The sequence below is a fragment of the Schistocerca serialis genome, chromosome 5 (assembly GCF_023864345.2).
Source record: "Schistocerca serialis cubense isolate TAMUIC-IGC-003099 chromosome 5, iqSchSeri2.2, whole genome shotgun sequence".
NCBI classification, from domain to species: Eukaryota; Metazoa; Arthropoda; class Insecta; order Orthoptera; family Acrididae; genus Schistocerca; species Schistocerca serialis.
In genome coordinates this window covers 654,527,978-654,549,425 of record NC_064642.1, presented here as the reverse complement: position 1 = coordinate 654,549,425, position 21,448 = coordinate 654,527,978, and the positions used below count along the sequence as shown (strand labels likewise).

At 41.1% G+C, this 21,448-nt stretch overlaps 1 protein-coding gene and 1 pseudogene across 1 annotated transcript; one reads left to right on the top strand and one right to left on the bottom strand.

Annotated features, from left to right (window-relative positions):
- Positions 1–3,208: 3,208 nt before the first annotated feature.
- LOC126482877 (U6 spliceosomal RNA) lies at positions 3,209–3,321 on the bottom strand (annotated as a pseudogene).
- A 973-nt stretch (positions 3,322–4,294) lies between these two features.
- LOC126480930 (uncharacterized) lies at positions 4,295–20,738 on the top strand. Its single transcript, XM_050104342.1, has 2 exons — positions 4,295–4,424; positions 19,351–20,738. Exons 1-2 carry the CDS (start codon positions 4,346–4,348, stop codon positions 19,689–19,691), a joined length of 420 nt encoding a protein of 139 aa, XP_049960299.1. The 5' UTR covers positions 4,295–4,345; the 3' UTR covers positions 19,692–20,738.
- The last annotated feature ends 710 nt before the right edge of the window (positions 20,739–21,448 follow it).

Below are 21,448 nucleotides of genomic sequence, written 5' to 3'. Positions count from 1 at the left end.
GTGATGTTACCAGTCTAGTAATGTAAATCTGTGGCTGGGGTGGAGACGGAGACATTGAGGTAACTACTGCCACCACTCTAGCTCAGGGTTTTCAGACTAACATAAGGTGATAAAGGCCACAGACTGCAAAAACAATTGCACTGCACGAATTATATCTATAAGATACATTCCCTTGACGTGCATAGCTAGTAACAGCCTGACATCTACAGCGAGAATTATAATTTCAGTTTTGTCTGAGTTGAGTGGGATTAACCCTCCCTTTCATTATTGGGCAGCGTTTTGCGAATGTCCTCCCGACTTCTAAACTTAAATAATTTCAATCAGATTGCTCTTTATCGCATATGGGTCACATTTAAAATAAAGAGGTAACATTTCGGGGCGTAGAAATCAGGGACATAAACTTTTATGAACTCCCTGTTCAAAGTACATGGGCATGTCTTTACTTCGACGGTTTGTTTATTTATTTGTAGTGTGTCATATATAAATCCCTATTCAACTAATGCCTTGGTGACTCTGTACAAATCCTAGGGTTCTGCTCTCATGGTACCCATTTTTCGTATGTAGCGTATAACACGTCATAGTTGGCCTAATTTGTCATTAATTTTTGTGGACCTAAGTATGATCATTTCCACAATAGGTTCCAAATAGTGCTCCTCTTGCAATGTCTGGATTCATGGGTATCAACTGAAGGACTTTATTTTTTAGTACCTGGACGTGATCTTGTTTGGGTCTTTCTAGCGAGACTATATGAGGAGCTAATACCGTTGCCTTGTAGAGCCTAACTGTGTTGAGATGTTGAGCTCCATATTGCAGAATAGCGGCATTAGTTCCTTCGCCTTGTCAGAGACATTCGTTCTTAAATGTAACACATGTCTGTGGAAAAAGAAGTTCTGATCCATTGTGACTCCGAAGTACTTAACAGCTGCGCTCCAAGATACACTATGTGATCAAAAGTATCTGGACATCCCCAAAAACATACGTCTTTCATATTAGGTGCATTGTGCTGCCACCTGCTGCCAGTTACCCCATATCGGCGACCTCAGTCGTCATTAGACATCGTGAGAGGGCAGAATGGGGCGCTCCGCTGAACTCACGGACTTCGAAGGTGGTCAGGTCATGGGGTGTCACTTGTGTCATATGTCAGTACCCGAGATTTCCACACGCCTAAACATCCAAAGGTCCACTGTTTCCGATGTGATAGTAAAGTGAAAACGTGAAGGGACACGTAAAGCACAAAAGCGTACAGGCCGACCGCGTCTTTTGACTGACAGAGACCGCCGACAGTTGAAGTGGGTCGTAATGTGTAATGGGGAGACATCTATCGAGACCATCACACAGGGATTCCAAACTGCATCAGTATCCACTGCAAGTACTATGACAGTTAGGCGGGAGGTGAGAAAACTTGGAGTTCATGGTCGAGCGGCTGCTCATAAGCCACACATCATGCCGGTAAATGCTAAACGACACCTCTCTTGGTGTAAGGAGCGTAAACATTGGGCGATTGAACAGTGGAAAAATGTGCGGAGTGACGAATCACGGTACATAATGTGGCCATCCGATGGCAGGTTGTGGATATGGCGAACGCCCAGTCAACGTCATCTACCAGTGTGTGTATTAGCAACAGTAAAATTCGGAGGCGGTGGTGTTAGGGTGTGGTCGTGTTCTTTTTTATGGAGGGGGCTTACACCCCTTATAGCTTTGCGTGGCACTAACACAGCATAGGCTTACAATGATATTTTAAGCACCATCTTGCTCCCACTGTTGAAGAGCAATTCGGGGATAGCGATTGCATCTTTCAACACGATCGAGCACCTGTTCATAATGCACCGCCTGTGACGGAATGGTTACACTACAATAACATACCTGTAATGGACTGGGCTGCACAGAGTCCTAACCTGAATTCTATAGACTCCTTTGGGATGGTTTGGAACGCCGACTTCGTGCCAGGCCTCACCGACCGACATCGATACCTCTCCTCAGTGCAACACTCCGTGAAGAATGGGCTCCCATTCACCAAGAAGCCTTCCAGCACCTTACTGAACGTATGCCTGCGAGACTGGAAGCTGTCATCAAGGCTAAGGGTGGGCCAGCACCATACTGAATTCCAGCATTACCGATGGAGGGCGCCACGAACTTGTAAGTCATTTTCAGCCAAGTGCCCGGATATTTTTGATCACATAGTGTACCTCTCGCGTCTCTGTTGTGGAAGGTTTTTACTAAAGGATATTTCCGTTGTTTTGGCCAGGTTAATTTTATGCTTGTCATGACTGCACCACTCTGTGCTGAGGTCTAACTGCGTCTGCAGTCTCCTTACGTAGGTGTCCACTCGTGAAGTTCGCAGTGTTGTCTGCGAACTGCGCCAGTTGAACGTTTGCCATCACCAGTCTGTCGTTGAAGTAGAATGTAAATATGAGTGACGACAAGCCTAATCCTTGGGGAAATACAACGAGTTTTATGTCCGATCTGATGCGTTCAGTTTGCGCTCGTATTTTTCTGTTGGAGGGAGAGCTCGCTATAAATTTAATACGACAGTCTGGGATCGCTGTTTAGTGTATCATCTTCTGTAACAATTTCTCACGCCAGGCATTATCATAGGCGTGTTCCACGTCTACAAAAACAGCAGCGGTCCAGATTCCTGTACGGAAGTTCTTCGTTAGTATTCGGTAATTCTCGACAGTTGTAGCTCTGCCGAAATCTTCCTTTGGAACCTATACTACTCTGGCCGAATCGTTTCGTTTTTTGAGTTAAAATGTCGTGTAGCCTGTCCTTAACGATTCTTTCGAACGCTTCTCCAGATCTGCTCAGATAACTGATCGGAATGTGACTAGCAGGTTAAGTCTTTCCTTAGTTTCTGAATGAAAATGAAGTGTGCTCACTGCCATTTTTCTGGAAAATATGAACTGAGCAAGCAGCTAGCGTAGATTATAGTCAGCAGGACAAGTGGTTTTCTAGGTACTGTCCAGAGTTGTTCATTTATTACTGCATACGCCCCAGATGCTGTATCGTTCTTTAGATTTTTAAACTTGGCCCTCATTTCGCTAGGTGTTGTTAGAAGGGGTTAATTCCTGATCTCTTGCATGGCTATCAGTTGTGTGTGTTTGGTTGGTTATTATTCCGTACTCTCTTTCTAGGGTATCTACGTCTGCCTGTATTAGTCGAATTTGCATTTCAAAAGTTTCAGCAAACGCTATGTTTATAAGCCCGTTTCGATAACATAGGAAGCTTCACGATTTTGCTTGTTATCCTTGAGCAGGAGCAATGCTAATCTCCTACGTATCGTTCTAATTTCAATGTGCGGTATATGCTGTGAAGTAAAACTCCTGGCTTATGCAGATGATATAGTGTTGCTGAGTGAAAATGAAGAAGAACTAAAAGACATGTACAGATCTCTCAGGCACAGTGCCAGCAAAATGGGAGTTTTGATTAACCAAGAGAAAACCGAATATATGGAAATAGGTCGAGTCATAAACCCAAACCCTTACTTTGAAATTGATCAGCGTTCTAAGTTCAGAAAAGTTCTCCAGTTTAAATACCTTGGATCACGTTTCAACAGTAAAAATATCATAACAATGGATATAAATGAAAGAATAGCCTCAGGGTCAAGATGTCTGTACTCACTAAGCAATCCACTAAAAAGTAAAGCTTTGTCAATCACCACAAAGATGAGGATATGCAACACTATGATCTGCCCCGTAGTACTGTACGGTTCATAAAGCTGGACACTTACAAAGAATGAAAGAGAAAAAACTGAATGTTTTCAGAAGAATAGGAATGAGAAAAATCTGGGGACCTGTGTTGGAGAATGGTGTATGGAGAATTCGAAAGAACAATGAAATTTATGAGTTAATGAAGCAACCCACTATCATCCAGAAATTAAAAAGTAGGAGACTTCAATGGGCTGGAATGGAAAACAACAGAATCACCAAGAAAGCATTTGAAGGAACTCTGCCGGCAACAAGACGACATAGAGAAGGAAATCGCAGCATTAGGAATTTGCAGAGGGTGGAGAGAGGCTGCAAGGGATAGAAGGCGGTGGAAGCAGCTCGTTGACGCAGCGCGTGGTCTACAGGGCCTGTGATCGCTGAGAAGAAGGAGAAGTATATACTGACGAAGCGAGCACGTCTCGTTAGCCTGAACCGACGCATGTTTGATGGAACCGTTTCAAATGCTGTACTCGGAAGAAAACGACTGCAGTTCTACGAATTGCTAAAAGGAAACTTTCACTGGTGTAATTTATGTGGCCGCTTCATATCAGTGGCGAGATATCCAGAGCAGTCGGCGGCCACAAAGAGCAGCCTGCTGCGATCTTTTATCAAATGAGTGCCTCAGTTCGCAAGACGCCGCCATGGCCTTCGGTGTCGTGACGCGCACTGCCCTCGCCTGCTACATGTGCGCCGCCCTTTTCAGCTTCTGCATCCCAGCAGGTGAGCCTATTGCTACTTTCTGTCCAGTCAAAACTCGGATTCACTCTAAGGCACGTCTTTCAACTTTCACCGTTCTTGACATAGTCTTCTTAGTAGACGTAAATACGTGGTTACGATACGTTTACATTACTGATGGGTTGCGCTAAATATTATGGACACCGTGACATCAGTTTCTCAGTCGTGGGACGTTTCCGTAGGTACCAGATTAGTATTAATGCAGTTCGATACTTTTTCTGTTCTTAAGGAAGTACTGAGTATGGTCGAGAAAGATTTTTCGAAATTTCAATTCTTTTCGTAAGTTGTATTGAACCACTCTTCACTCTAAATAATATCGGACACGTAAGTTAACAGATTTATAAAAATCTGTTTCCAAAGAATATATGTAAGTTAAAGTTTATATATGTATATATATATTTCCATCCTTTCAATTCCGTCGTTTCATCCATCGTTTTCATATAGGTCGTTTACAGTTTTGGCTGGTTGTACTGAACATGATATTGTAACTTCTAAAGAAGTCGTTTCTAAAAAAAAAAAAAAAAAAAAAAAAACAAATTTTGGTTTTCGCGTTAGCACTGCTGCGAGCCGTGTACTTGCTTTAACACTGCGTGCAGTACGTTACACATACTGTCTCTGAATCTGAAGAAGTACAATTAAATATTAATTGATCTTTTTCATACTTAGTTTACCAAATGCTATGGGTAACAAAACCATACTGTTAAAATTTCATTATAATAACTTGAGTACTTTCGGAGAAATAAATGTGATGCCATTGTGAAACTGACTTGGGAACTGTAATGTATTCATCAATAGTATCAGTGGAAATTACAGCCAATGGGATAGGTTCATACAATGTAATTTTCTGGAATTGTCTTTAGTTTCAGTACCATAGACTTCTGACGTAATTGAAAGTACTTTGTGGGGCGTGGTGGTTCAAATGGTTCAAATGGCTCTGAGCACTATGGGACGCAACATCTTAGGTCAAAGTCCCCTAGAACTTAGAACTACTTAAACCTAACTAACCTAAGGACATCACACACATCCACGCCCGAGGCAGGATTCGAACCTGCGACCGTAGCAGTCTCGCGGTTCCTGACTGCAGCGCCAGAACCGCACGGCCGCCGCGGCCGGCGGGGAGTGGTGGCCGAGCGGTTCTAGGCGCTGCAGTCAGGAACCGCGGGACTGCTACGGTCGCAGGTTCGAATCCTGCCTCGGGCGTGGGTGTGTGTGATGTCCTTAGGTTAGTTAGGTTTAAGTAGTTCTAAGTTCTAGGGGACTGATGACCTCAGAAGTTAAGTTCCATAGTGCTCAGAGCACCATTTTACAAGTACTTTAAAAATTTATTGTTTATCGCGTTTTGATAATGTGTTTTGGAGAGACTGTGAGAGTGAATAGAGGACATATGTACATTAAGAATGTGATATTTTATTAAATCTGTGTAATTGTGTGCGTGAGAAAGTTGTTGTGCGATAATGGAATTTGTGATGTATGTCTGAGTGAGGTTGATTTTGTAAAAGGCAGCCGGAAAGGAGATGGAGTATTAAATTTATTAGTTATTTACTTTTGTATAAAGGAATGGTTTTTCACTGAATTTTATTTAGATTCGGAATTACGAAATTTCTAATTTAAATTACTTGTGGTAAACTAATTGGAAGACATTAGAAATTCCGCTAGTATGTAAGTGCTCTAGATGATTTGATTGGCTGCTTAACATACTAGCCTATAGGAATTGTCGCTTAAGCTGTCTTCTGATAAACACGTACCCTAAACCGCGCTGAACAAATTTGTACCAAAACGAAAAAATTCACGCATTTGATCGGGATCTAGTGATGTTGACGAAAAGCGACTACAGTATTGAGTGTTTCGTGAAAATTTTAGCTTTGTGAGTGGTTGATTTTAGGAGATATTCGCGTGTGAACGTTTCACGTCGTACATAAACTCCGCGTGGCGTGTTTCGTGCAGCTTACGAAACATTATGGTGAGCTCTTCTTTATACGAATCCTACTGAACGACTGAATCTGTTAACTCGCAAATAGTTGTGGGTAAGTGACTGTCTAGGACGTTCAGAATGTCGGCTCGGACTAAATATCTTCTAGCTGCTTTCGGATGTGAATTTCAAACAGAGGCAGTCGGTAACATTTCACAATTGATGCTGGGACATTAAATAGGGACCAGATAGCCATATTCCGTGTTTTACAGACAATAAACCGACTTAAAGGTAATTTCAGACATTTTTTCAAACGAGTCATGCAAGAATCCCGAATGCACGATAGTTTAACTAGCTTTTAGCTATTTCCCATGGACTGGAGCTATGTCGCCTTGAGTGTTAGGTATTTACTCGAATTTTCGTCAACGCTGCCTTTCTTGGCTAAACCAGTATCTACCATCGCGGAGCGAAGGGGCAGACAACCTGAAACCTATCCAGGTAAGGGGACTGATTGTTTAAAGGATAGTGAGATCTCAACCCCTCCCCACAGCAAGTGGACCGCGTGTGGTTATAAACATCAAGTAAATCCGAGTGACACAGCCTAGTGCTAAGTTTACACGTCACAATTCTCGTGGGCCCAATCGACACAATTTTTTGGAAGTGGATCCATCCTCGAAGATTTAATTGAGCGTACAAAATAGTTTCCCATGCGTCGCTAAACCTCCTAGAAAAAAAAATATTTTCTACATGTTTCGTGGTCACCTTTTTGTTTTACAGTGATTCTGAAAGGGACAGAAATAACATTGTCTCCTTTTGCGAAGCTCTTGGTGATAATTCTGGAGCATCATTTGACTGGACTCAACACACAATTGCACTCTGGAACAAGGCGTCAGCGTCACTGCTCTCATTACAGAAAAAGTGGAAGCTCGTTGAGAGACTAATACTCATATTGACTGGTGATCCTATTATACAAGGAATTTCGCACGAAAGCTCACACACGCTTGAACTCGCGATGAATGTTTGTGCACGATACATTTGTGACACGTTTTCGACCATATCACTCCTGCCTACGAACAGCTGTCGTGGCTACATGGTGATAAGGATAGACAGTCATACCCTGTGTTTGCTCTATCGTCGTCTCAATCAATCCACTCCTTGTTGTTTTTCTTCCGCTCTTACACTACTGTCTTGACAACGCAGGGGAAATACTCTTTCTCAACAAAATAAAGTTCTCTCTGAACCATCACATATCACTGCCGTGTTCTGTGAATTATTTTCTGCGTCAGAAACCGGACTTTGGAAATATCTTCCTCAAAATATCAGAGAAATTAAATTCCTTCCGAACTTCGAAAGACAGCTGATGGTCTACCTATCACAATACCCAGCGCTCCCAAATTCTGTACAGCACACTCTCGTCAGTCTCCCTCCCCCACAACTCTTCCCTACCCATTTTCGTCAGAGTTCTGTATTTGTTTTCTGTTCTTTGATAACAGCGACTGTCACTGTTATTTCACTCTTCTCCTCTTACCTTGTATCATCTGTTTCTGACAGGCTTGATTCAGCCCACCACGAATTCCTCTTCCGCACCAACTTTTCATCTCATCCTCAGTTATTTGCTGGATGTATTCCAGGCTCTGTCTTCCTCCACAGTTTTTGTCATCTAGAACTCACTCTAGTGCTGTGGCAGTAATTTTCTGATGTCTTAACAGATGTCCTGTCATCCTGTACCTTCTTCTCGTCAATGTTTTCCATGTATTTCTTTCCTCGCCGATCCTGCAAACCTCTTCATTCCTTACCTTATATGCCCACCTAATTTTTAAAATTATTCCGTAGCACCATACATGAAATGCTTCGATTATGTCCTGTTCTGGTTTTTCCACAGTCCGAGTTTCACTACTATACAGTGTCCTGCTTCAAACGTACATTCTCAGAAATGTTTTCCTCAAATTATAGTCTGTGTTTGACACTATTAGACTTCTCTTGATGAGGAATCTCGCTTCTGCACGTGCTAGTGTGCTTTTGGTGTCCTCCTTTCCCTGGCCATCATGGGTTATTTTGCTTCCAAGCTAGCATAATTCCCTAGTTTCGTCTACTTCGTGATCCCCAATTGTCATGTTAAGTTTCTCACTGTTCTCATTACTGAAACTTCACATTACTTTCGTCTTTCTTCGATTTACTCTCAGTTCATATCCTGTTCTCACTGGACTGTTCATTCCATTCAAAACATCCTGTCATTCTTCTTTACAAGGATAGCAATGTCATCAGGTAATCTTATCGTTGATGTCCTTTCACCTTGAATTTTAATCCTACTCTTAAACCTCTCTTGTACTTTTGTCATTACTTTCTCGATGTTGGAATTGAACAGTAGGGTCGAAAGACTGCGTCCCTGTCTTACACCCTTTTTAATCAGAGCCTTCCGTTCTTGGTCTTCCGCACTTATTGCTCCCTCTTGATTCTTAGACACATTGTATATCATCTGTTTTTCCCTACACCTCACCCCTATTTTTCTCAGAATTTCGTACATCTAGCGCAGTTTTACAGTATCGAACAATTTTTACATGTCGACAAATCCTATGAACGTGTCTTCATTTTTTTTCAGTCTTAGATCCATTGTCAATGACAAAACCGGAACCGTCTCTCTTGTGCCTTTACCGTTCTTGAAGTCAAACTGATCGTCCCGTAACAGAGCCTTAATTTTCTTTTGTTATTCTTGTCAGCAACTCAGATACATGAGTCGTTAAGCTGAAGGTGCAATAAGTCTCGCACTTGGCATAACCTGCAATTTTCGGAACTGTATGGATTACGTTTTAAGACTGAGGGTACATCGCCAGACTCATACCTCGTCGTCTTAGTTTCCCCGCACTTCCTAAATGACTTGTACTTCTGTTTTCATGAATTTCCCTGAGCATATTTGTATTCCCCTCTTTCGTTGATGAACTGAAATATTTCTTCTGTTATTCGTGGTTTCTTCACAGTTGCCTGCCTTGTACCTACGTTTATCTTTTCAATTTCTGCGATTGGTCTTTTCAGAGATGTCGATTCCTGCTCAACTTAACTGCCTACTGAGCTATTGGTTATCGCAGTGCCTATAGCCTCAGAGAACTTGAAGCATATCTGTTCATTCCTTAGTACTGCCCTATCCCATTTCTCTGCCCATTGATCCTTACTGACTTGTCTGTTAAACTTCAGCATACTCTTCAACATTACTAAATTATGATCTGAGCGCATATCTGCTCCTGGGTACGCCTTACAATTCAGTATCTGATTTTGGAATCTCTGACCTTGATGTAATCTAACTGGAATCTTCCAGTATCTGCTGGCCTTTACTAAGTATGCTCCCCTCTTGTGATTCTCGATCAGAGTATTGACTGTAGTGTAGGAGACATTTACGGCAGAATTGAATTAGTCTTTTCTCCTTTCTCGTTCCTACTATCAAGCTCTTGGTTTATCCTGTAACACTTTTTTCCACTCGTTCCCCTACAGCCGCATTCCAATCCCCCATGACTATCAGATTTTCATCTCCCTTTACGTACTAGTCTACCCTTTTAACATCCTCAAGTATTTTCTCTGTTCATCCTCTGCTTGCCACGTCGGCATGCGTACCTGAACTATTGTTGTCGGTGTTTATTTGCTGTCGATTATCATGAGAAAAACCGTCAGTGAATTGTTCACAGGAACTCAGTCTCTGTCCTTCCATCGTATTCATAACGAACACTACTCCCGTTATACTATTTTCTGCTGCTATTGATACTGCAGCCTTAGCATTTCCCTTTTGAGATATACTAGCTTTCCTACTATGGTCAGACGTCTGACGTCCACGCCTCGTTTAGTATAACGCTACCCTTTCATTGGCTATTCTGACTTTTCCTGATGGTCACCTCCTCATTGGCAGTCTCCTCCCACACGTAGTAATTGAGACCTGGTCTGGAATGTTTTGTCAAAGAAGAGCTCATCACGCAACATTGTCAATTACAGGGCACATGATCTATGGATACACATTATGTATCTTTAATGCATTGTTTTACATTGCCTTCTGCATCCTCTTGCCGGTGATCACTGTTAGGGGCAGTTTCCCAGCCCAAGGGCAAGAGTGTGCGCTGAGCCTCTATCCGATCCCCTGCCTTCTTTTACAAGGTCGTAGGCAGAACGAGGATGCCTCCTTACGCCGGAAGTCTTCGGCCGCCATTGCTGATAATAGTTTTTCAAAATTTACAAAAACAGACATAATGTCTTATGGGATAACAGCAATCAGTGATTTTATGTTATTTTAAATCCGTCTTGATTGCAAATTTTTTATTTTTTTATTATTCATATGACCGGTTTCGGTTCATTCAGAACCATCTTCAGATCTGATATTTAAGTTACAGGAGTAACCCGTCCAATTCAGCAACTTTCACATGCTACGTCACATGTGACGTAGCATGTGAAAGTTGCTGAATTGGACGGGTAACTTAAATATCAGATCTGAAGATGGTTCTGAATGAACCGAAACCGGTCATATGAATAATAAAAAAATAAAAAATTTGCAATCAAGACGGATTTAAAATAACATTTCAAAATTTAAGCAGTGGTGACGTTCGAATCCGGGACCCAAAACTTTTTGATCACTAGTAAGAGACGCTATCCCTAAATGACGGGATCTGCACATAAAAATAAACAGATAGCAGGGGAGCTATCCACGTGACACAAACGAGTGGTCATAACAATAGCTCCAGGAAATGTCTGCAGTCACAATGCTCCACTATTCCAGATGTTACAATATGTCGCCACTGAAGTTGCTTGTCTCTCATGCAATTATAGGGAAGGCCACAAAGTGTAGCAGTGTATCCTAATTAAACTGACCGATCAGCAATACCTTTGAAAGTTTGTAAAACACAGTCTAGGAATGTTTGATATGTCCTCGTACTTATTTGGATTTACTTTTAAGTAATTGTACGATTTATTCCAAAAGTCTTTGAATGTGTTCAAATTATCACTTTATACAAGACCCAGTTGGCAGTGGACGGCCACTAGTAGGCGCAAATTCAGTGCCCGTCAAACATTCGAGAATGTTCTGTCCAATCACAAGTAATTCATCAGATTGCTACCTCTGTGTACTGATATCATACTACTCCAAAGAGAGCACACGATAAATTCTCCAAAGTGTGTAACTCTGCAAGAATCAAACAGTCTCGATGTGTGCTTTGTGAAAATTCGCTTGTACCACTCTACGAAATTCTGTTATCGACTTTGTCACTTGGAATATTTTCTGGGCTTGGTAAACAGATCACTGTGGAATACAAATTTTTGGACTGAACACAGCTCTGAAAATCGCGAGACTAAACCGTCTCTGACGAAATCTTGCAACGCACCACGTTATCCTTAAGCTTGGCAGAGCTGAAGAAAACGTGTTGAGTATTAGGAAACGCGTTAAGTATTAGGAAATCTTTTATGCAAGTATTTGTGTAGACTGGATCCTTGTACAGTAGTGAAATTTTTGTGGTAACCAATTCAGACAAGAAACGAGTATCAGATTTTGGAATGTGGAGCTGTAGAAGGATGCTAGATCGTGTAACTAAAGATGAGGTACTGAATCAAAATGGGGTAAATACAAATCAACCGTATAATTAAAGGAAGGAAGTCTATTGGTGGAACACATCCTGAGACATTAAGAACTTGTCAACTACCTTATGGATGGAAGTGTGGAGGATAAGATTTTTAGAAGGAAGCCAAGACGTGAATACGGTACGCAAGTTCAAACTGTTACAGGTTGCAGAAGGTAAGCAGAGATGAAGAGTCTAACACAGGATAAAATACAATGGAGAGCTGCACCAAACCAGTGTTCGGGCTGAAGGTCACAACAAAAACAGCAGGAACAACAACAACAATTAAAATTACAGAAACTCTCGACACATAGGCTAGGCATCCCGCAGCTGTTAGAGCGCTGAGGGTGGCAGAAGCCGCGTCGTAAGGATAGGAAATGTTGCGACAGGTACCGATACCTAACAAACACTATTTTGGAGGCAGTCGGCCAACTTTTCGTGAAATAAATAACTAGTAAACAACCTACAGAGAGATTTTTACTTACACAGTATAGCAGCCTCACATGCGGTACTCACTAGTTGCTAAGAATGTGGAACTGACAGGTTGTCACTCTTGCTCAACTGAAACTTTGACGTCGCCGATATTGATATTTGAAGATAGACTATGTCCAAAAATGCGTACTCGTTTCATGCTTCAGCTATTCATCTGACTCGTTACATCTATAATTACCACCAACTTTTGTGGTCTTTTAGTGATTTACGTAAAACGAGTCTACAAAAGGCAATGTGAAATAAAGTACTTTGACGTATTTTACTGCTCTCGTAAAGTGTAAAGAACAGTTGCCCGAAATAACGGACAGCACTTTATTATAAGGCACAGGTGGCAATCCTAAGCATTCACTTCTACGAGGGCTATTCGGAAAGTAAGGAACGATCAGTCACGAAATGGAAACCACAGAAAAAATAAAAAAAAATTATTTGTAACAGTGAGCTACAACTTCCAGCTACTTATCTCCATAGCCGCCGTTCCGACTTAGACGTTTGTGGTAGCGTTTTACCAACTTTCCAATATCCTTGTAATAGAAGTGCTTTCCACCAATTCTAAGAATGTGGAACTGACAGGTTGTCACTCTTGCTCAACTGAAACTTTGACGTCGCCGATATTGATATTTGAAGATAGACTATGTCCAAAAATGCGTACTCGTTTCATGCTTCAGCTATTCATCTGACTCGTTACATCTATAATTACCACCAACTTTTGTGGTCTTTTAGTGATTTACGTAAAACGAGTCTACAAAAGGCAATGTGAAATAAAGTACTTTGACGTATTTTACTGCTCTCGTAAAGTGTAAAGAACAGTTGCCCGAAATAACGGACAGCACTTTATTATAAGGCACAGGTGGCAACCCTAAGCATTCACTTCTACGAGGGCTATTCGGAAAGTAAGGAACGATCAGTCACGAAATGGAAACCACAGAGAAAATAAAAAAAAATTATTTGTAACAGTGAGCTACAACTTCCAGCTACTTATCTCCATAGCCGCCGTTCCGACTTAGACGTTTGTGGTAGCGTTTTACCAACTTTCCAATATCCTTGTAATAGAAGTGCTTTCCACCAATTCTCTACGCTGACCTACAGCTCGTTGTCTGTGCCAAAATGTTGTCTTCATAGCCAGCGGTTCATGTGAGCAGACGAAACTCAAAGGGAGACAATTACGGGCTGTATTGTGGGTAATTAAACATTTCAAATTGAAAACGATGCAGGAGCATCTCCATTGCTCCTGCAGAATACGGCTGAGATTTGTCTTGAAGAAGAAACCGCATGACAGTGATGTAATGTTGGCTGCATAGCTTCAGGTGAAATTTCTCACCAGGCCCTCGTACTTGGCGGGAGACAGTATTATTCTAGGTATCTTTATGTGCTCCCTGTGTGCTCAGAACTAAAAAGAACGACGTAATGCTATCGACGGGCATACTAGAGACACTGCCCAACACACCTGTGCAAAACGTCATCGAATTTTCACTGTGGTTTCCATCTCACGATCGATCGTTCCTTACTTTCCGAACAACCCTCGTATATGTGGAGAATCGTTTACACTACACTGTCCTCCACCATAAGAATAAACCTGATGTAAACGTTACATCCTGTGTTCTTCCACGTTTGCTGGAATCTCATTGGATTTCATTTTGCGTGGAGCAGAAGCTAAGCTGTCTCGAGTACAGTCAAGTGCAAAATAAGGTTAAGTTTTGATTTTATGCTGTGCGTTATCGTGCATATCGACTGAGCAATACAGCCTTACCGCCGCACTTAACTTGGACAGCATTGGCCAGCCCGCTCGTCCAATCCGCAATGATGTGAGCAGTTGCAGTTACGACGTAAAAAAAAAAAACACGAGTAGAGAAACAATATAGCTTCGAATGTCATTTAATTTTGAAAGGGAATGAATTAATATTCCGAAAAAGTCTAATACCGCAACCTTCTTAGGGGACCAGACGGAAAGCTTAACATGTACTCGTTCGTAGCTAACATAGTACAATTCCTATCTTAAATTCAGGGCAATTTTCTGTGCATGATATGTTTGACGTAAAAGCAGAATGCAGAGATTGCACCGTGTAGTTAAATATTGAAACCACTGAACGTATTATTTATAGTGAGTCGTCTGGAAATCTCTTAAATCCTTTTAGATCCAAACACGAGAAATACATTACGCTACTAGAACTATCATCTACTACACTGATAACGAGTAGATCAGTAACAGAATCCTCGAAGCCATCCAGGTGCCACATTTTCTCCTCCTCTTTTATGACGTGCCGTTCTCTATCCGGGCAGCGTTCGGCAGTGACGTGTGGTAGAAGCTTCGTGCATTGGTTCCAGTACGTCTGGCAGCATAAATACATTCTCATTCCTCACGACAGATCCCTTAACTTAGCTCCAGATCAGCTGTGTTCTGTTGGGATGATTCTGAAATAGTACGGTAATTTTGCGAGCAGTACGTTATTAGAAACAAGAAGATGTGCATTTTTCCATTAAAATGATGGTTAGATATGTGTTAATTAGCGTTTATTTGATGAATTTTACATTTAATAGATGTAGGTATTCCAGGTGAATGAAAACAAAGAACACCAGAGCGAGATTTGTACAGACGATCCATGAATTGTACCGAATTTTCATTCTAAAAAAACTACCGATTAGACACACATATGGATTTCAAATCCCCCTTAACTTGAGTAAATACACTTATCCAGAAAACTTAAAGGCTTTCTGTAAATCTGTAAAAAACATTAAGAGTAATCTGTTTCTCGCCACTTTTTAACTGTGTTTCACACGCGTGTTTCACTACGGAGCAGAAAGCAGCGCCAGCCATTTTCAAAGTAGTGTACGTATTAACAGCGCGACAATCAGAGCACATCAGTACGGAGACTGAGATTTGCACGATTATTGAAGTAAAACTACATGCCTAAAGTATGATTTAGAAACACTTTGATGGTAGTTAATACATTAGAATATCTTAAAGTTTCATTTACTGTAACATAGCAATAAGGTATCTAATACATAAGTAGGACCTACTTCCAAGAGCGTAACAACACCAGTGTCTGTGTGCTACGGCTGTTGACTAATCGTTGTGTTTGTTTAAATCAGGTTAAGTCTTGTGATGGAGGTGTAGAGAGAACGAAGGAAAACAATAGTTAACGAGGACAGCCTACCCGTATAAACGCTGTGTTATTGTTACCTGGCGCTTACAATCAGCGGGTGGGATACGTACAACACCACATAGCCAGAGTCACGCCGCGTAACTCTGATTTTCAGTGATGATTATTTTTGCATAGAGTGTGCACTGTTTTTGAGGAAAAAGACAAAATGCCAAAGGAAAAGAAGAACAATTCAGTTGTATGGGTTATTACGTAAGCACGTAACACTGAATTGTCGCTTCGGCTCTTTTCAGCACTATTCCAAAATCACGTATGTATGCCAGTTGACGCTTTTCGCTTGTTTCTCATTACAGCTAAGGAGGAACTTTGAAAACAGAACTCTAACTGGCAACGACCACATAAGCTGAAGAAAGGCTAGCATTTATACTCTGTTTGCTAGCAACTGGAAACATTTACGTCGCATTTCAACAGCTGCGGTATCTCGGATAGTTTCTGTTGCCTATAGCAGCGAATCCCTTATAGGAGTTTTATTAAATTACATTTAAGGAAGATAGTGTTACTGAAATATGAGTAATGAGGTGTGAAATAGACATACGACCTATCACACAGGCTACATGATAAAAACTTCTATTTAGTTGAAAAGCAGGAAGTTACCTTGATCGCAGGTAAACAACTATTATTTATTATCAAAAATCTCATATATAACAATGATACTCTGACCATTCAATACCGCTAATATTAACGTAAGTAGGGAGAATGATCAAGCATTTATTATATTTTAATTATAATCATCGTAATAGTCACAAATTCTAACTTGTTTCCTTTCAAGGAAATTTATTATAATTTCTCTTTTTAATACAAAAGAATTCAAAGCTCCCAAAAAGAATTTTCAGTCTGCTACGGAGTGCGCGCTGATACGAAGTTTCATTCGATCCCTGCCCATTTTGTCTTCTCCAGCCTGTAGCTGACTGTGACCTCAAAAAAATGTGCTTTATTTGTTTCAGAGAATTGTGAAATTGTAATCAGTTTGTCATTTGAGGAAACCTCTCAGATAATAAAAAAAATAAAAAGAGGAATAGCAAAGAAAAGAGATTGGTAGAGCATTTGCCGGCAAAAGGCAAAGGTCCAGTGTTGGAATGCCGGTCCAGCACACTGTTTTAATCTGCCCTGAAGTTTCAGATCAAAAGCTGTGCTTATTCACTCCGTTCGCTTCTCATGCAAGTATCTTATGAATTGATCGTCTTATACATATCCCGTGTTAGTCCTTCGAGTGCTTCAGCAATTTTCTACCTGAAAAGAGGGAGGTGACCATGAGAAAAACATGGATTAACCAGAAAAAGGGTAATAGGGTGAAAGAATCGCAACGTGGTGTGACAGAAGTCTGAAAATCGAATTTTCAAGGCCTATATGTCGATAGAGCAGGAGTTAGCGAAGTGAATTGAGAAAAAGATAAGGATTTCTGGTCAAGCGAAAATAGGGTAACATCAAAAGCAACAGAAAATGGCGTAATGGGATTAGGATTCCTTATAAATAAGAAGGTAAGCTGCTGTGAACATTTCAGTGGTAGGGGTGCTCTCACCAGATTGGAAAGCATACCAGCGTCGACGCCAATACTTCAGGTGAACATGCCGGTGCCACAAGAAGAAAATCAAAAGAAAGTAAATGAGGATATTGACCTCGTAATTCAATATGTAATGGGAATGAAAATCTAATAATGATGGAGGTTTGCACTGCGATAGTAGGGGAAGGAATAGAAGAAACAGTTACGGGAGAATATGTGATCGGCAGTGTGAATGAGAGAGGAGAAAGGTTAACTGAGTTATTAATAGCAAATAAAGTTGAAAAATTACAGGAGGAGGAGATATATTTGGAATAAGGCTGGAGATGCGGGAAGATTCCAGTTGGACTACAACTTGGTCAGACAGAGATCCTGAAATCAAATAGTGGATTGTAAGGCACACACAGGAGCAGATATAGACTCAAATCAAAATTTAATAGTGATGTACGGTTAGGATTAAGAGAATCGTACACAAGGTGGATATTCTAGAGCTCTAAGGAACTATGAGATGCTTTTGAAGTTCGCTAATGATGTGGATACTTTCATAAGGAATATCACCGTAGATAGTTCAGTTGCAGAGGAGCGGAGATCTCTAAACAGAGCAATCTCAGAGGTTGGAAAGACTGCGGTAAACACTAGGACGGTAACTTCGAAGAAACGACGCGGAACGGACGAAATACTTCAACTGATCGACGAAAGAAGGAACTTCAAAAACGTTCGGCGAAAGAAACGATTACAGCAATAGAAATGAGTTAGGAATGAAATAAACAGGAGGTGCAGGGGAACCAAGTTGGACTGGCTGCAAGAAAAATGTGAAAAAATGGGAAAAGAAATGACAGTCGGAAGGACTGACACAGCATACAATCAATCGAAACAACCTTCGATGAAATTAAAAGCAAGGTCGTCAAGAGAGTGGAATGGGAATTCCACTCTAAAATGCAGAGGAGAGAGCGGGTGGTAGAAGAGTACATTGAAAGCCTGAATTCTTTGATGACATCATAGAAAAAAACTGAGGCTACATGGAAGCGATAGGAGATCGAGTATTAGAGTCACAATTTAAATTAGTTTTCGAAAACTTGAGATTACATAAAGCAGAATGGATGGATGATATTGAATCGGAATTTATGAAATCATTGGGAGAAGTTGAAAACGAAAGACTGTTCAAGTTGGTGTATATAGTTTAGAAGCCTAGCGACACGTCATCATAGTCATGGGAAAATACTGTATAATCCATTTATTTCCGAAGATTGCTGATACAGGTAAGGCCGAGAAATATCGCACAATCAGCTTAAAAGCTCATGCATCCAAGTTGCTGGCAAGAATAATACACAGAAAAAAGGAAAAGAAAATTGAGGATGTGTTAGACGACGATGAGTTTGGCTTTAGAAAAGGCAAAGGCACAAGAGAGGCAATTCTGACGTTGCGGTTGATAATGGAAGCAAGACGGAAGAAAAATCAAGACACCTTCATAGGGCTTTTCGAGCTGTAAAATGTGTTCCACGATGTAAATGGTGCAAGATGTTCGGAACTCTGAGAAAAACTGCAGTAAGTTGACTAAAGGTGCTACTCATTCAGAGTGTTCATGTCCTTCAAAATGTGTTAATTTATTTATTGCCTATACGACTAATTGTTGTTTGCATACCCTCTGAAAAACCTCAAAAAATTTGTAGTTGCCCACATTTTTTTAACCGATGGAATTTAGTAGCTGTAGATTCGTGCGTATTTTGCTGTTTGTGTTTTGTTTTGAGGTTAGTTATCTACCTTAGTAAAATTCAGCACAGTAACGAATGACGTTAGGAATCATCTCACATGAGTTAATGCTGGACAGCGCAGCATCTCGGTTTGTACCGCTAGAAATGGTCGCGGTAAGACATTTCGGGGTCATGTCATGAATTACCTAACGTTGACATTGGCTACTGATGACACTTATTACTTATTTTTCGATATATTTTCGTCGATCATGCACATGGTTCAGTTTCAGATCCTCCTTATATTCTCTTTTTTCTTCCAGTTTCATTTCATATGTACAGTGAGTTTCTCTCGGACCGCTTCAACCTGTTCTCCTTCTACCAAGGAATATAACATGTTTCTTCAGAAAATATCTTCTTCTGCCGCTTCTTCTCGTTAGTGGTTGTGTATTTATAAGTCTTCCTCAACTTCTAGTATTCAGCTAGTTGTTAATTTAGATAGTTTAATTAAAGTATGTTTACTATATTTCCTTTTCTCTTCCGTATATGCAAAACACTATGAGTTGTTTTTTTTTTTTTTCAAGTGTCTGGAGCACGGCCTTGGGTGGTGGAACTGCTGGAGGACAAGACCACAACGTCCAGAAGTCCAAACATAACGACTGAAACTCCCAGCACGACGACTCCCATGCCACCAACCGCAGAGTCTATGCTTTGGTCCCACTCTGGGAGTAACTCTAAGAAGCATCAACTCCACACATCCATGACCCCGCAATCAGCACCGAAGAACAACACTGTCAATAAGATCCCCACCAGCGAAGTGCCACTGCCATCCATCGCACCAGCTGCTGCTCAAATGGAGTCTCAACTCTTTCCATCCATTCAACCTCAACTCCTAGGAGCCCTTAAACCTGAAATGTTACCATAATAATAGGTAATAATAGGTAACCTGACTCTTATGTCGATACTGGCAGTGCGCACCCCTCAATGTAAGAATACTGAAGGGGATCATGTATTTGCCTCCCATGTCATAAGCACCTCCAGTGTTATAAATGTTCTTCTCCACCTCGACTGCAGCTGTCCGTATTTCTTTGGAAACTATCTTATCTATCAGTGGCCAATAATCGAACGATTCAAGGCACTTCAAAGCCGAAATGGGGTACTGAAGAGTTGACACCAGCGCCAGTGGCCCAGAGGGGCGAGAAACGTTCTCCAACATACATCTGTCTCCAGCTCAGCTACGCTGCGAAGTCTAACAGAAGAGAGATAGGAACATGTGGAGTGACCTAACACTGTCCCTGGAAATGATGCATATGGCATGGGCGAAACAGACAGGGAGGAGAACCACATTCTGAGAAATGGTTCTTACTAAGCAGCGTCATCATGTTCATATTGCCCCAGATACTACGACCAGGGTCGGTGAAATCAGTGGCAGCATTGGCCAGGCTCTCAGCAGCTTACGCTATCGTATGGCGTAGAACCGCAGCGACCATCAATAGTGGCTTCCGAGAAGATGCAAGTTCCATACTATGGTTGAAAAGAATGGCAGTATGCGTAAGTGTTCTGGTCAAATTACCACCTGTGTGTGACACTTTTTACTTGCAGTGCACCTTTAGCAAGTGTTTGCATCTAAACGAATCACTACCAGGACACTTTTTCTTTGCCATCTTTGGAAGAGTGTCTTAGCCCATCATAAATGTCTAATCACATCTAAAATTGCATATCAAAGACGGAACATGACTGACACTTATGGTGGATGACGTTAAGGCAAGTTATTGACGATGACGCTGCGGCATAATCCTCACTTTCTCCCTAAGGTTGGCAGAGCTGAGGGAAACGTGTTACTAGTTCCAAGTTTTCCCAGTTGTAAGAAGTAACGAAGTAGTGGACTTCATTACGACTTTTATATCTTTCATGTGATATTGTATAACATAATGTAGATATTTAAATAAACACTTTTAATGATTGTGTAAAATCTATCTTTTTTATTCCTATTGGAAGCCTTCCTCTCGTTTGCTTGTGTTATACTGAAATGGGTGTTCTTAGTGGTTGTTTTCCGACGGTGTACTTTGCAGCTTCTATATTCACTCACGATCTCGTTACCTACTTTGATTCGGAGCTCGCTGATACTTGTTGGGGGTGGCCCAAATATTTATTTAATTAATTAGTTACTGTAGTTGAAGTAAACAATGTTGCGCAACGGATAACGCAAAAGGGAGGAAGCAAGCAATCAAAAAAGAGATAAATGAATGCGACCACTTGCAGCACAGTCTGACACGATAGTTATTCATATGGGCTCACGATTTATTTACTGACTCAAACAGTGTTATTTCAGGAGATGAATCTGATCAGGATTGCATTATCAGGCGGTATAAGCTCACTGAAATTACTAACCTGAATGATCTGAGGGTAATTCTTATTTAAAGGCGTAATTCATTTACCGAGTTTGCCCAAATCTCAAAGTCGAACAAACCATACACAATATACTTTATGTTCTAAGAGTGCTTACCAACTACAACTAATCGATCTCATAATCTGCTGTGCACGGGATTAGAAGGATGGTACGTTGCTACTGAGACTTCTGTGATCATGGCTGGCTCGGAGCACTATGGGACTTAACTGCTGTGGTCATCAGTCCCCTAGAACTTAGAACTACTTAAACCTAACTAACCTAAGGACATCACA

Excerpts from the sequence above, each read along its gene's own strand:
- LOC126480930 (XM_050104342.1), top strand. The coding sequence starts at position 4,346 with ATGGCCTTCGGTGTCGTGACGCGCACTGCCCTCGCCTGCTACATGTGC. Across the intron at positions 4,425-19,350 it reads CAGCTTCTGCATCCCAGCAG|TGTCTGGAGCACGGCCTTGG; the intron begins GTGAGCCTATTG and ends TTTTTTTTCAAG.